General features: G+C 42.8%; 1 protein-coding gene across 3 annotated transcripts in view; it reads left to right on the forward strand.

Annotated features, from left to right (window-relative positions):
• The window catches only part of CYFIP1 (cytoplasmic FMR1 interacting protein 1), a 100,287-nt gene that overhangs the window by 34,477 nt on the left and 49,703 nt on the right, over positions 1–16,107 (forward strand). For 2 of the 3 annotated variants that reach the window (XM_077123962.1, XM_077123961.1), the window contains exons 2-9: positions 1,940–2,057; positions 2,141–2,230; positions 3,469–3,546; positions 3,707–3,808; positions 9,027–9,208; positions 12,381–12,477; positions 12,576–12,704; positions 14,234–14,338. In XM_077123962.1, the coding sequence (XP_076980077.1) occupies positions 1,941–2,057; positions 2,141–2,230; positions 3,469–3,546; positions 3,707–3,808; positions 9,027–9,208; positions 12,381–12,477; positions 12,576–12,704; positions 14,234–14,338 (900 nt within the window). In that variant the 5' untranslated portion in view covers position 1,940. Of the gene's footprint in view, positions 1–1,939; positions 2,058–2,140; positions 2,292–3,468; positions 3,547–3,706; positions 3,809–9,026; positions 9,209–12,380; positions 12,478–12,575; positions 12,705–14,233; positions 14,339–16,107 lie in introns of those variants that run through there. The other variant, XM_077123964.1, reaches the window with a different exon arrangement.

A 16,107-nucleotide genomic window follows, 5' to 3' on the forward strand; every position in this document is an offset into this window, starting at 1 on the left:
CCAGTTCTTGCTGGTTGTTCAAAGCTTCTGTGCTGGGATGGAGTCTTGAAGCATCTCACTCCACCAACTTGATTTTGACAGGCCTATTAATGTTTTCTGATGAGAAATCTGTGGTTGTTTGAATTTTTGTTCCCCAATGGGTAAGATGCCATTTTTCTCGAGCTACTACCAAGGAGTTTTGTCTTTGTCTTTAGTTTTCACAGGTTGAATATGATATATCTGAGCATGGATTTATTTTGGTTTTTCGTTTTTAGGGTTCACTGAAATGCGTGAATCTGTAGACTTGAGCTATTTGCTAAATTTGAGAACTTTTCAGTCTTTACATTTTTCCAGCCCTGCCCTCATTCTCTTCTTCTTCTGGCACTCTTGATGACATGGATGTTAGACCTTTTCTTTTGTCCCACAGGTCTCTGGGACTCTGTTAATTTTTTTTTTTTTAAATGTTTTTCTCTCTCCTGTTCTGATGAGATAATTTCTATTCTCTGTCTTCAGGGTCACTGAATCTTACACTGGTCTTTTCCATTTTGCTTTTGAGCTCATGCAGAGAATTTTGTTATTTCAGTTACTACATTTTTAGTTCTAATATTTCCATTTGGTTCTTGTTTATATAGTTTTTTTTTTTACTGAGAATTGCCATTTTCCATTCAACTCAGGAGTATTAGGATGGCTTCTTAGAGCATTTTTATAGTAGTTGCTTTAAAGTCTTTGATAGATAATTACCTCTTATGTGTTATTTTAGCATTGGCATCTTCCCCTGTAAGCCTTAAGCTTTTCCTGGCTCTCTGTGTACTGAGTACTTTGGAATGCATCTAGACATTTTGAATATTATATTATGAGACTCTTGGTCTTGTCTGAATCCCATGAGCAGGTTGATATTTTTATCTTAACAGGCAAGCAACCTGGCTAGATTTAGGCTGCAAGTTCTGACCTGCCTTCTGTAGGTTGTGTGGTTCCCTTTCAGTGTTTGTTTCAGATCCTCTGCAGAGCTGTTTGGGCCTGCCCATGCTTCCCACCCGGAGGCTGGTAGCTGGAGGGGCTGCTGGTGTGTGGGGTGCCGAAGGGGAGAAGATCTAGTCTGAGTGTCCCCAGGGTTCATAAAGTGGAGGGCCTGCTTTTCTGAGCTGCATCCTCTCCATGTTGTGTCCTCTGGGGTTTCCATAATGCACGGACCTGAGCCAGGGATGGGAAGAGCAGAAGAAGTGGTCCTCAGCTCACTGCCATTTTGCATTCAGCTTTTCCCCTCTCCACCTGCTCTGTCCACTCTCTGAGTGTCCACATAGCTGCTTCCTGTGTCTGCCCAGGATTGCAGCTGCTTTGGGAGGGGTGGGGTGGTACTGGCTGGAGAAGTTGGTGCATAATATGTGTTTGGATGATGTTGGGACTTCTTGCTTGTTCTTCTCTTGACAAAGCCACAGCATCGTGTTTTCCATATGTAACTGATACTCTTTCCCTGTCTCTGGTGGTGCTACTCACAGGCCGCCTGGGTCCTTCCTCAGCATCCTGCTTCTCTGACCAGCTAGGCGGTAGTCATAGGAGCTGTCCCACTCCTCTGGGGTATGCCAACCAAGCACGAGTCCCTCTGCCATCCTGTGAGGGTTATCTGAACTCCAGGGAGGCCTCTTGCACAACTCAGAAGGTGGTGTCCGGGGAGGGAGCATTAGCAGGAAGCGACTGTACCATTCCCTTTCCCTGCTGGCGTCTGCTGGGGGCAGGGGGGCACCTGCTTTCTCATGGCTGCCGGAGCAGGGTAGAGGCCACAGAGGATTCCAGTGCCAGACAGCCCCCGAGCAGTAAGCTTTCCTTCCAGTCCTTCTCAGCATCCACGGACAGATACTGGCCTTGACACATTTGGTGTTCCCACATGGCTGGAGGAGGGTGAAGGGAATGGGGGATTGGCAATTGGCTGGAGCTCTTTCTTACTGGAACCAGTTTCCCCCAGCATGGCGGCCCAGGTGACCCTGGAGGATGCGCTGTCCAATGTGGATCTCTTGGAGGAGCTGCCTCTGCCTGACCAGCAGCCCTGTATCGAACCCCCGCCATCCTCACTGCTCTACCAGGTGAGTATCCCAGGGCAGGCCACCAGGTATGGGCATAGGCCACTGGTGCTGCCCTCTGCCTGATGTTTTTCTCTTTCCTCTAGCCAAATTTCAATACCAACTTTGAAGACAGGAATGCATTTGTCACCGGCATTGCGAGATACATTGAACAAGCCACTGTCCACTCCAGCATGGTAATTCTGTCTGCGTGTCTGTCCATCTGTACATCTCTCCAGGGGAATGGCACATCCAATGGCAAGTGTAGACGTTTTTGGGATTATCCTGATAGGGTATGGAGTGAGGAAAAAGAAATGAAATGAATGAAAGTATCTCATGTTTTTTTTTTTTTTTAAAGCTTTGCTTTTCTTATAAAAATAATACATGCTGTTTTATGAAAATTTAAAATCTATGGCCAGAGGAAACTGTCATCGGCACTTTGAGGGTCCCCCGTTCCTGTTAGCTTTTGCTCTCCCCCTCTGTAGACCTGAACTCACACATGCTGGAAGTGCATAGTATGTAATTTTAGATTTTATGCATGAATTCTATCATTATGTTTACTTTATACTTTCACATGTCATTAAAATATATCAGAGAAAGTAATTTTTATGGCTGTCTAATCCATTTTATAGCTGCATGTTTTCTGTGTTTCCCTTTTTTACTCATCATAAGTACGCTGGTGAGCATCTTTCTAAATACATCATTATTCCCTTTGGCTAGATTTGTAATAGTGCAACTACTGCGTCAAACAAAGGTTGTGAACATTTTAAAGCATTTAAAAAACATTGTAGTTAATGTTTTATAGAACATCTATGTAATTTTTACAGTTTTTATCAATGCAAAAACCATGAAGGAAAGAATAGAACCACATAACTTTTTAGAAGTTATGCCCTTCTTCCCCCCACGGCTACTTTCCCTAGATTTTACGTCCTGCAGAGACGTGTCCAGCTTTGATAGGCAGACTTGCCTGTGAGTCTTTGTGTACCAAGGAAGCTCTGTGCACCTGGTGAGGGGAGTGAGGACAGCGGGGTGGGGTGGTGCTCTTCCTCTCTTCCCTGCTCCCTACTTCCCTACCTCCCATGCTTAAGTTCTCCAGGCTCTCCCCTAGGTGCCCCCAAGCTCTAGGGTTGAGTGACACTGAATTCTGAGTGAATGTGTGTGTGTGTGTGCGTGACACCCAGGCAGAGACTGACCCAGCTGGAGAGATTTGCATGTTATAGAGCCTCTTCCCTAGGCGTGTTTGGGGGTCGTTGTGGCCATACCGCTACCCTCAAGTTTAAGGCCTTTGAATGGATGCCTGTCCACCCCAAGAGGAGAGTCAGCGTAGTTCATGGTTCTATGTCTAGATTGTTTGGATCTTTTTTATGATTGTTCCCCTACTTCCTTTTGAGACCCTCCCATCCATCTGCTTTTGATTTGCCATGTTCCCTTGCAGAACGAGATGTTGGAGGAGGGCCAGGAGTATGCTGTCATGCTGTACACGTGGAGGAGCTGCTCACGGGCCATTCCGCAGGTAGCAGCCTGCCGCTGCCCCCTTGGCTTTGCATGCCTCCCTGCCCCTGCCCACCCTCTGTCCCTGCTCCAGCTCCCCTCCAGTGGAGCACCCTTTCCCCCCAGCCCCTGCTAGGTTGAAGTCTCTCTGCTTTACCTCACACATGTTGGTTTATTCCCAGGTGAAATGTAATGAGCAGCCTAATAGAGTGGAAATTTATGAGAAAACTGTGGAGGTTCTTGAACCGGAGGTCACAAAACTGATGAATTTTATGTACTTCCAGGTAAAAACAGCAAAATATACTAAGAGGTTAAATGTAGGGGACTGGATGCTCAACTTTTCTTGTTCATCGTGTTTTTTTTTTTTAAAACATGACTTCAGCGAACAAAGCACATGATATTTAAAGCAACCATGACTATCTTTGAGACAAAAGGAAACTAAAGCATGGTCATTTAAAGCTTTCCTCACCCTCTCAGAAAAAAGTGCTTCTCTGATTTTCACTTCTGTTCTCAGTTTGAGAGTGAACTCTTAGTTCCTTCATGAAGACTGCTTTCTAACAGTACTAAGTACAACATTCTCTCTTTCTGCCATTTGGCACTTTGGATTCATTTTGTTTTTTCAGATGTTTTTCCTTCTCCCAGGTTTACCTTGACAGTCACTGTGGCCCTTTGGTTAAACAAAGAGTGGCCATCAGAAAGGAACTTTTTTTTTTAATGCAAGTTTATTGAGATGCATACACTGTAGAAACCGTGTAAAGTATACAATTACTGGCTCACAATATCATCACATAGTTGGGCATACAACACCAGGATCAATTTTAGAACATTTCCATTATTTCAGAAAAGAAATAAAAAGAAGAAAAGAAACCCAATTCCTCTCATGCCCTTATTGCTCCCTAATATCGACCCCTAGAATTGGTGTGGTACATTTGTTACTGTTAATGAAAGAATATTAAAATATTATAGTTAACTGTAGTCTGTACTTTGCAATAGGTACATTTTTCCCTATATACCTCTCTGTTATTAACTTCTTGTGATAGTGTTTTGTTTTTGTTTTGGTTCTTGAAAGAAATTTATTTAGTGTTTGTACAGTTTAATCACATACATTCCTTGTCCACCGCAAGATTCACTGTGTTATACATTCCCATGTTTTGACCTCCAGCTTTCCTTCTGGTGACATACATGCCTCTAAACTTCTAGGAAAGTTTTTTTTTTAATGCAATTTTATTGAGACATATTCACATACCATATAGTCATCTAAAATATACAATTGATGGCTCAAAGACTCTCATAGTTGTGCATTCATCACCACAATCTATTTTAGAACATTTTTGTTACTCCAAAAATAAAAAATAAAAATAAAAAAGAATAACCCCAAACATCCCTTACCCCCATACTCCTGTATTATTTATTTATTTAGTCTTTATTTTCTGACTTACCTGCCTATATACTGGCCAAAGGGAGTGTCAGTCAGAAGCTTTTTACACAGTCACACAGTACAAGTCATACAGTTATGCACTTATCCTTGAGAGTCAAGGCTAGTCAATTGCAGTTCAACAGTTTCAAATATTTCCATCTAGGTATTCTAATACATTAGAAATGAAAAAGGAATATCTATATAATGCATAAGAATAACCTCCAGAATGACCTCTCGACTCTGTTTGGAATCTCATAGCCCCTAAAACTTTATTTTGTTCCATTTCTTTTCCCCCTTTTCATTAAGAAGGCTTTATCAATCCTATGATGCCAGGGCCCAGCTCATCTCTTGGAGTCATATGCCACATTGCCAGGGAGAATTACACCCCAGAGAGTCATGTCCCACGTAAAGGGGAGGGCAGTGAGTTTACCTGCCAATTTGGCTTAGAGAGAGCTGCCACATCTGAGCAATAGAAGAGGTTCTCAGGGGGTGACTCTCAGGGGGTGACTCTTAGGCATAATTATAAGTAGGCTTAGCTTCTCCTTTGCAGGAAAAGTTTCATAGGGCAAGCCCCAAGATCAAAGGCTTGGCTTATTAAATTGGTACTCCTTAATGCTTGGGAGAATATCAGGAATTTTCCAGGTGGAAAAGTTTAATATTTCCACATTTCCTCCCAGCCCCTCAAGGGGACTTTGCAAATACTTTTTAATTTTTTGCCCGTATTACTCTGGTATGTATTTTGGGGTATTACATTAACTTGTCAAGAGAACAAGATCTCATTCCCTATTCAAGTTTCCATGTAATTATATTATTTGAATAAATTTATCATACAGATTAAATTAGCTAGTGTGCTACAGAAAATATAAATTTTGGACCAAATAAACATCTCTTATAAAGAAGTTGCAGTTTTAAAATACAGTCAGTATCATCTTTTACCCTGTATTCTGATTTATCTTAGTCCTTCCCAGATTAGCTTCATTCATAATCTCTAATTGAAGTCTGATCTCTTTGCAGCTTCTGTAACAGTTGCTCTATGGGGTACTGCTGACTTTCAGAGCTGTAGAACTCTAACTCTGAGTCTCAGGTGTCACACAAATACCTAAAGTCCCAGGGAATGACCAGGTTATATACAAAGGGCTCAGCGTCTCAGAATTTAGAAATGACAGAATTTAGGAATAGATGTGACTGCTTTAAGAGCTTGTTCCTGGAAAAAGGCTGTGGTTTCTTTTGCGTAACGTGCTCAGTAACCAATTCCTGAGACACGGGTTTCAAAGAGAGAAAGAGTTTATCATTAGATGTGTAGTAGGAGAACTGATGGCCTATCGGCCCAAAATCTGTCCCCTGAACTGCAGTAATTCTGACAGTTTTATTAGAGAAAAGATGGGCAGAGTTTAGGATAATGAGCACAGTGGCCCCAAGATGATGTAATTAGACATGATCTAATTACTGAGCAGCACAGATCGATTACATGCTTAAGTCATAGAACATGTGTAAGAAAATGGCAGAATGACGTATAGGTGACTTGTAGTTTAAAGTCTAAGCTACTGCACATGCCAGGTGGGCCCATTTTGGTTAGATCCAGCCTCGCTTATCAAGATAACGTTGGACTTGGGGTGGGTTGGTTCTGGGCTAACCTAAAACCCTTCATTAATAAACATTAGAGGCTGTCTTTAGTGATTATAAGCCTCTAAAATTGAAAAAATTGGTTAATTGGGTACGAATGAAGATTAGTCACAAGGTCTTTACAATCACAGGGGTAGAAGATAAGGACTATAGAATCATTATCAGAGATCAAGGCAGCTGGATTACAATTTAGAGATTTCAGGAATTTCTGTCTATTCCAATATACCAGAAAGCACAAAGGAAAATCTATATAGTGATTCAGTAATTAAAATCATCCCCTAAATCTTGATTTCTCAGTTACAGGCTTACAATCTAGGAACCTTTATAATAAACCTTATTGAATATTCTGTGCTCCTTAATCATCAGTGCCCGATCTCTGCCCACATTCTATCATCTGATAACCTATGCTCTTGAATTCAGTTCTCAGAGTTTGCACATTATAGTTAGTTTGTATTTGTGAAAGCTTACATATTTGTCTTTATATTTCACTCAGCATAATGTCTTTAAGGTCCATTCACCTAGGTGCATGCCTCATGACTTCATTCCTTCTTGAAGCTGCTCAGTATTCCATTGTATGTGTATGCCACAGGTCACCCTTCCGTTCATCAGTAGATGTACTCTGAGGCCACCTGCATCCATTGCAAATCGTATATACTGCCCCATAAACACCAGTGTGCAAATGTCCATTCATGCCCCTGTTTTCAGTTCCTCCAAGTAGATATCTAATAATGGGTTTGCAAGTTAATATGGCATGATACTTAGCTTCCTGTGGAGCCACCACACTGCCCTCCATAGGGGCTGCACCATTCTACTTCTTTACCTACAGTGAATATATACATCTCTTTTTCCACATTTTCACCAGCACTTGTATCTTTCTGTTTATTTTTTAAGCAGTTTTATCCACACCCTGTGCACTTCATCCTATGTAAACACTCAGTGGCTCCAGTGTAACTGGTGCCCTGCTGGCAATGGTGCCAGCTGAGCCCCGATTCACGTTCATTAGTCTTGAAACTAAAAGGGACTCTAAAAGGAGCTGAATAGGAAGCCAGGGACTTGCAGTTGTCCTCTTTTATCCTGCTTCACTGGTATAATCATATGATTATGCGCTTACCACTACCATCTGTATGAGAACATTTCCATTTCTTCCTCAAAGAAAGAAGATGAGGAAAGTAGAAAACAAAAAGAAAGAATGATAAGATGATAAAAAGGAGAAGCAGCAACAACACCAAGAATCCCATACTCTTCGATTACATTCCCCTCTTATTGACATTTAGCTTTGCCATAATGCCTTTGTTACATTCAGTGGAAGCAATTATAGTATTATTATATAGACCCTAGTCTGCATTGATTGTATTTTTTCCATATACCATCCCACTTCCAACCCCTTTCAATGTTGACATTCATTTGTTCTCCCTTATATAAAAACTTTCTTATATTTGTACATTTAATCACTATCAGTGTCCATTCTAGGTTTTGCTAAGTTATACAGTCCCAGTTTTTATCCTCTGTCTTTTCTTTGGGTGTCACACATGCCCCTTGCCTTCGTCATTCAACCGTACTCATACCCAACTTTGTTCATTATGTTTACAATATTTTGCTCTCTTTTTTACCCTTACTAATAGCCTTCATTTCTATACTCTTCTCCAGTTCTCTCTTCTGTCTTTTCCTATCTTCCTATAGTTAATATTTCTTGTAGAGCAGTTCTCTTGTTTGCGAACTCAGTTTCTGTTTGTCTGAAAATAATTTAAACTCTCCCCCATTTTTTTTGTATGTTGTATGGTGGGGTCACGTTTCATTATTTTCCATGAGAGTATCCCATTATTGCAGCACCATTTGTTGAATTTTTTTTTTATTTGTTTGTTAGGTGTATTTGTTTTTTGGGAAGCTCATGCACTGGGAATTGAACCCAGGTCTCCTGCATGTCAGGCAAGAATTCTACCACTGAACTACCCTTGCATCCCCTCTCCCTCATTTTTGAGGAACAGTTTTACAGAGTATGTAAAGGAAGAGACTTTTTAAAGAAATGCTTTGCAAATGCCAAAGATTTTTATTGTAGATCCCTTTAGCAAAATTGGGTTATTACTTGAAGACTAATTTTTGTTTTAACTTACAAGTTGTCAGGAAGAAAAACGTCCCCCTTTGTTTTACCTCTAAAAGTTAAAACATTTATTTTATAGATGTTTTATTAGAGCATCAACAAAATTATTTTACTTTAGGGTCATGGCTGATAAAGTGCAAATAAGTAATTATTATTACAGAACAGAGACCTCTGGAAATTACTTTATACAAATGACTTTCTTTAGCTGGGCTGCAGAGACTTGATCCAAGAGCATCATTGGCTGGGTTCTCAAAGAGGAACTGCAGCAGAAGCTGGTAGATGAGATCGACCCCAGCAGAAGCTGGTAGATGAGATCGACCCCTCGTTGACAGGGGCTCTCCTACCCCTCCTTTCCTCTGCTCAGAGAAATGCTATTGAGCGCTTCTGTGGGGAGGTGCGACGCCTGTGCCATGCTGAGCGGAGGAAAGACTTTGTGTCCGAGGCTTACCTGATCACGCTGGGCAAGTTCATCAACATGTTCGCAGTGCTGGATGAGCTGAAGAACATGAAGTGTAGTGTGAAGAATGACCACTCGGCATATAAGAGGTGAGCCCTGTTCCTACTCCCTGCTAGAGGCCCCTGTCTCCGCTGAGCAAACGAGCTTGAACAGGCAGAGCGTGCCTCACTTAGCCCCGTGCCTTGCACAAAGTCTGTGCAACTGTTTTGAATTAATGCTCTTTGGACCAAAGTGTAGTAGGGGCAGGAGGCAGGTTTAGTATGCTGACTTATGAGGTAGGTGTGCGTAGGTTGTGCTTTTATTAAATGAGATCAAAGGCTGGATTTCCTGGGCATTCTCAAATATTTATTAAGGACTTCCTCCTGTGTGTTTGACACCCTTGGGAAGACAAAAATGTACAGAGCATGGTTCCTGCTCACAAAGAGGCTGCAGACTATCCGCCATGCAGTCATTTGGTTCTGTGAACATCTTAGCAAAGAACCAGATGGACCCTGCAGCCCGGGCATGGGGACAGGCATTGAGGCCCGAGACCATCCTCAAGGCAGAGCCTGCTGGGGGGTCCTCACTTGTCTCGGCCGACATCATCCTGGGTGCAGCTGCGCACCATGGCAGTGCTTGGTGGAAATGGCTACATATGGACCGTCATGGGTGTTTCTGTATTGTGTCTGTGTAACGGTGATTTTTCCAGTCCCTCAGAATAGGGACTCCTTGGCAGTTGCTTTTTTGAGTTCACTGAGCTTCCAGAGAAGAGGCAGCAGGAGGATTGAAAGAAGCTGATGTGAGCCCCACTGAGAGAGTGCGTGGAGTTGCTTCAGCTCATGGTCGATGGGAAGGTTCTCAGGCACGAGGGGGATGGCTTCAGTGACAGCAGAGCCAGCAGTATTCTAATCAACTTTCCCTAGAAAGTCTTTGTTCAGGACTGCAGAAGGCATCTGTTGGGTGCAATGAGAGGGCTAATTTCTGTACCTTTGCTAATCAGGGACTCTTAGCTAGAACTTTGAATAGGAAGAGACTTTACTTTGCATGTGAATATGCTATAGTTCTCTTGCATCTAAAATCATATACCTGCTGCTATGTCTTTAAAATAAAGTTGACTTTGGGATATGACACCAAATTGGGATTTAAGGATGGGAGCCAAGCTAGGTCACCTGGAATTTGGGGCCTTATTCATGCCAAAAAAATGCAAACATTCATTCATTACCTAATATCAGTTCTATACAGAAGCCTGGATCTCTAGGTCTAGAAAAAGACTTTAGGAGTCCATCTGATTACCCCACTCTTGGGTATGAGGGTCTTGAGTGCCAACAGTGTTTGTGGAATTCCACGTGTGTACGACCTGCCAATCAGAGCATGTGAGGCTCTGTAGGTAGAGGGTGGAGCCTGGTCCAGCCCAGTGGAGCAACTTCTGTTCCTGGCTGCATAGCTCACTTGTAGTGGGATTTTGAGCAGCCTTTTCGACTTTATCAGTGCAATGGGGAGGAGGACACCATCAGTGGTTTTCAATTTTAGGAAGTTTTTTTCCTTCTTACCAAAAGTACCTTTATTCTAGAGCCCAGTCTATAAAACAGTTTAGAGATGGGGCCCCTACAGAAGCCATCCTGGCATTTCACCACACCCGCGCTCCCCGGAGCACAGAATAGTAGCCTGAGCATCCCCATGGTCCTCAGCTGTCTCTTTCTGGGGTCTCTGTTGAGGACCCCCTGCAAGTTCACCTTCCTTTGTGGTAGCTCCCACTCCTCCCAAGCCCTCACACACCACACTCACCCAGACCCCCTTCCTTTTCACATCCAGCTTGTAGCTACCAGCGCAACCCCTTCTGATTGTAAATGCCAATATGTTTTTTGTGACCTTTGAGGAAAACAGCATCCTTCATCTCTTCCTTAGCTTCTGTTCCCTACTTAAGGGAGGAATACTTGAATCAAAAAAGTTAATACATTTAAAATGGTGAAATGTTACTATGTCAGTCAATACTAGGTTTAACTGCATATAATTTTTAAAGCCTATAAAAATAACAGTGGCTTAAAAAAAGATAGGAATTTATTTCTCTCTCACCTGAAAAGTTCTGAAGTAGGTGATCTGCAGCTGATGTAGTCTCCTGTGTGTTCAGGGATCCAGGGTACCTGCTGTCTTACTACTCTACTATCTTAACATATTGCCTCGTAGTGCAAGATGGCTGTTGGACTCCAGCTGTCGTTTCTGCATTACAGTCAGCAAGGAGGAAGGGGAAAAGAAAGCCCCAGGCTCTTCCTTATTAGTAAACTTTTTATGCTATCATACAGTGTTTTGAATTGCGTCTCAGGGCCTGGCGCAGCCCTTGTCGTGTGGCCAGAGCTTAGCTGCAGGGAAGGTGAGGAAATGTACTTCCTTAGCTGGGGACACAGCTGTTCCATGTCTGTTCAGGGTTTGTTACTAAAGAGGAGGGGGACAAAGTAAGTGACTGTCAGAGTGTGTTCTTAGTCTGCTTTGGGAACTTTTATTTTACTAGATCCTCAAGGTTCTAGATTGCACAGACATATCCTTATGTGGGCAGCTTCCACTGAACATTTAGGGGACAGCATTAGATGTGCAGAATCCTCAAACCTAACTTCACGTATTTTTTGCAAGACCTCACTGACTCATTGCATGCACATCACAGTTTGGAACCACTGTGAACAGGTGCTTTCAGATACATTGTCTCCTTTTCTTTCCTCTCACATTGGTCCTTTTGGGAGGTCAGGCAGGTGTTTCCTTTTTACAGATGTGAAAACTGAAGCTAGGGAAAAATAAAGGAGGCTTGCCCAAGACAGGTGGTGGAACCAGGACTCTATCCTGGAACTTTTGGCACCAGAGCTGTGTGATGCCTGAGGCAGCATCCCGAGGTCACAGGCTGAGACCTTGACAGTCTGGGTGTCTTTGTCACCAGCTCCTTGGAATCTGCTCTGTGCGCATGCTCACAGGGCCTGTGGTCTTCCTTAGATGTGGAGACCAGGAGCCCACGTGGATGGAGGTGGCCATCCACCAGGGCAGGGAGAAGACTGTGTACAGGTGGGCAAGTGCTCAGTGACCCCCAGCTAATGACCTTCAACAGGGCTGTGGGCTCTCCAGAGCTGTGTAGGTATCTAGAGCTGGAGGAGCTTGAGGAAGCTGCAATTGTGACTGTCTCTAAGATTGGCGTTTCTATATATGACTGTCGAGAGAGTAAAGTCTTGAATTCACCAGCATTTTAAAATTGTTGTCCATATTTGATGCATTTTGGGGTTAATCCTGTTTTTGCTTTCAAAGGGCTGCTCAGTTTTTGCGTAAAATGGCAGATCCACAGTCCATTCAGGAGTCACAAAATCTGTCCATGTTCCTGGCCAACCACAACAAGATCACCCAGGTAAGTTCTCGCCATTTGGGGGGGCAGGTGCTGTCACAGGTTGGTGAGGTGGCTGGTGGGCCGTCAGTGCAGAGTGTATCTCACACATTGCGTTTCAGTCTCTGCAACAGCAGCTCGAAGTGATTTCTGGCTATGAAGAGCTCCTTGCAGACATCGTGAATCTGTGTGTGGATTACTATGAGAACAAAATGTATTTGACACCCAGTGAGAAACACATGCTCCTTAAGGTACATTGTGTGGGGTGATGTGCTCTTGTTATGGGCTAAGCTGTGTCAGGATTCCTTTGCCAACGTTTTCTTGCTTTCCTGCTTGAAATGTGTTTGTGCAGTATTTTCCACCCCCACTCGCAGCCTGCACCACAGGCTCTTGACACATTGGGATGAGCGTGTTCTGGCCTGACGCACATACTCTTGAATTATTCATCCATCTTGAAGGTGTGGGGTGTGGGTGAGGAGGTCCTGGGTCACGTGCTGGGTTGTTTCATCAAGTTTCTGTTGGCAGAGGTGCCACGAGTTTCTGCTCGTTATGGATGTGATTCATAGGAATCAGATATAGTTGTATCACCATGGCTGACTTTCACTGGACAGGAAATATGGCCACTCACCATATTCCTTATGGTTATCATTAAAACCTTTTAGAATTTGGGAAGTTTTGGACCATAATTCTCACTGGAAAGATAAGGTGCAATTCCTGTATTCCCTTAGCTCTGCTCTGTACCCTTGATGAGGCAGCCCTGCTGGACCCTCTGCTGGGTGTCTCCACAGGTCCAGTGCTCTCGTTGCAGGAGCAGGCCAAGCACTGAGCCCATTGCCTCCTGCTGTATGGCCTGTGGGGGTGGGGGCTGGGGTGGCCCAGGCATAGGGGTCCTGAGAAGGCCATCAGGGCCACAGAGCATGCCATCCAGCAAGGAAGAAGGAATGTTCTCTGTCTACTCCATCCACATGTGTCCATGGAGCATGTGCAAGGCAGCTAGTGCCATGTGAAAACATACATTTAAATAGTCACATATGACTATGGTATTGGGCAGGGCAGTTCTAGAATACTCGGGTTAGGCCAGACGATCTGCTTTTTCAACTTTTATCTGCTGGCCCAGAAGCCTAGCATTCTCAGTGTGATTTTAGCAGGAGACAGTGTGTCTAAGCACCAGACACCCCACCCAAAATGAGCTCTTGTGGGACTATTTTTGAATTGAGGACTCTGTGGAGATAGAATTTATTAGCAGACCAATGTTGATAGAAGCTTGTAGAAGCAAAACAGTACTTGACCCAGTCTTTACACAATTCAAGACACCCACACACACCCCAGACCACAGCGTGCGCTCAGTAACCTTTGAATCTGACATTAACCCATGTGCTTGTTCAGTATCCTAAACAGATTGTCCACTTGCCCATCCTTAGTTTGAGCCTGCCACCTGGTTTTAGTCAGTGTGAAGTTAACACTGAAAGGCTAGGTAGTCGGTTTAAGAGCTTGGGACAGTGTTTGGGACCCTCTTTGAATTATCACGGTGACTGCATAGGCTTAGTATTTCATTGTGCTTACATTATATGTCTTAGGAAGAAATAAAAATTGCCATGATAAATGACACCGAGAAAACAATAGCTTTATAAAAAGGGTTAGGTATTTCCTAGATTTTAAAGTGCTTTTTGAAAGAATAGTGAATTGTCATTTGAGAATTACCAACTATAATTGTAAAAATGCTCACGGGTAACTAAATTTGTATACCTAAGTTTTATTGTAATGTTTTGTGCATTTTCAGGTCATGGGATTTGGCCTGTACTTGATGGATGGAAGTGTCAGTAATATCTATAAACTTGATGCCAAGAAAAGAATAAACTTACCCAAAATTGATAAGTTCTTCAAGGTGGGTTATTGTTTTTTTTTTTTTCAAATCAACCTTTTTCTTCAATTATGGCATATTCACAGAAGAGTGCGCCCAACCTAGGTGTACTGCTTGATCTAGATTCGCTCTTCCTGGGTGTGACCTTTATGTAAATGGAATCATGTTGTCTGTATCCTTTTGCACTTAGCTGCTTTCACTCAACCTCATGTTTCTGAGATTCACCCCTGTCCCTGTGGCCCTTTTGTTTTCAATGTAGTAGAGTATTCTATTTTATGATTTGGCCACAATATATTTATCCATTTTCCTGTTGATGGACATTAGATTGTGTTCTAGTTTGCTAGCTGCCAGAATGCAACACACCAGAGACGGATTGGCTTTTAATAAAAGGGGATTTATTTTGTTGGTTCTTCAGAGGAAAGGCAGCTAACTTTCCACTGAGGTTCTTTCTTACGTGGAAGGCACAGGATGGTCTCTTCTGGTCTTCTCTCCAGGCCCCTGGGTTCCAACAACTTTCCCCGGGGTGACTTCTTTCTGCATTTCCAAAGGCCTGGGCTGAGCTGCTAGTGCTGAGATGAGGAATGCCGAGCTGCTTAGACTGTGCTACATTGCGTTCTCTCATTTAAGCACAAGCCAATTAAGTCAAACGTCACTCATTGCAACAGACACGCCTCCTAGCTGACTGCAGATGTAATTAGCAACAGATGAGATTCACCTACCATTGGCTCATGTCCACAGCAACAGAACTAGGTGCTTTCACCTGGCCAAATTGACAACTGAAACTAACTACCACAGATTGTTTCCAGGTTTTGGCTAGTATAGACATTGGTGCTCTTAAAATCTTGTATGTGCACTTATTGCCCATCGGAGCACATTTCTGTTGGATATATGTATATATACAGGAGTGGAGCTCAGGGTCAAAGAATATATGTATTTTTTTCAGGGTTAGTAGATACAGTCTGACAGTTTTCCAACATGGTTGTCCTGATTTTCATTCCTACTAGCAGTGAATGAGAGTCCCCATCACTCCACTTGTTTATCAGCACTTGGCACTGTCATTTATTCTTATTTTGGCCATCTGGAGGGCATGTATTTGTTTATCATTGTGGTTATATTACATTGTGGTTTCATTTGTGTTTAGTTTTTGATTATGTTTCCCTGTAGGCATTATTAGCCTTCTGTGTATTCTCTTTTCTGACATTCATCTTTGAGTCTTCTGCTCTTTATTCCCTGTTGATTTTTAGTTCTTTATGTATTCTGAATACATGTCCTTTGTTGGATGTGTGTATTTTCCCCTTTTGTGGCTCATCTTTTCACTTTCTTATTGGTATTATTTGATGAACAGCAGAAGTTTCTACTTTCATAGTAGTCCAATGTATCCATCTTTTCTTTAATTTCTAATTTCTAACTTTTTTAAATCTCTAGAAACATGACTGTTTGATTTTGCATCCGGATCTGTAATGACTCTGTAATTGGTATCTGTGTGTTATGAGGTTGGAGGTTGACATTCTTGTTCTTTACCCCAATATGAATATCCATTTGACCGTCCATTTCTTGCAAAGAGCATCTTTTCCCATGCTGTGCATTGTCACCTGTGTCTGTATGTGTGTGACTCAGCTCTTGTTTCTCTGTCCTATTCTGTTTGTCTCCTTCCTGGCTCCAGGCCATGCTGCCTCAATTGCTGTCTGCTTATCTGGAAGTACTAGTCATCCAGTTTTGTTCTTCCTTGAGATTGTCTTGGACATCAGCCTTTTACCTTTGTAGATATTTTAGAGTTGGCTTCTTGATTTCCA

The sequence above is a fragment of the Tamandua tetradactyla genome, chromosome 12 (genome assembly GCF_023851605.1).
Source record: "Tamandua tetradactyla isolate mTamTet1 chromosome 12, mTamTet1.pri, whole genome shotgun sequence".
Lineage (NCBI taxonomy): Eukaryota > Metazoa > Chordata > Mammalia > Pilosa > Myrmecophagidae > Tamandua > Tamandua tetradactyla.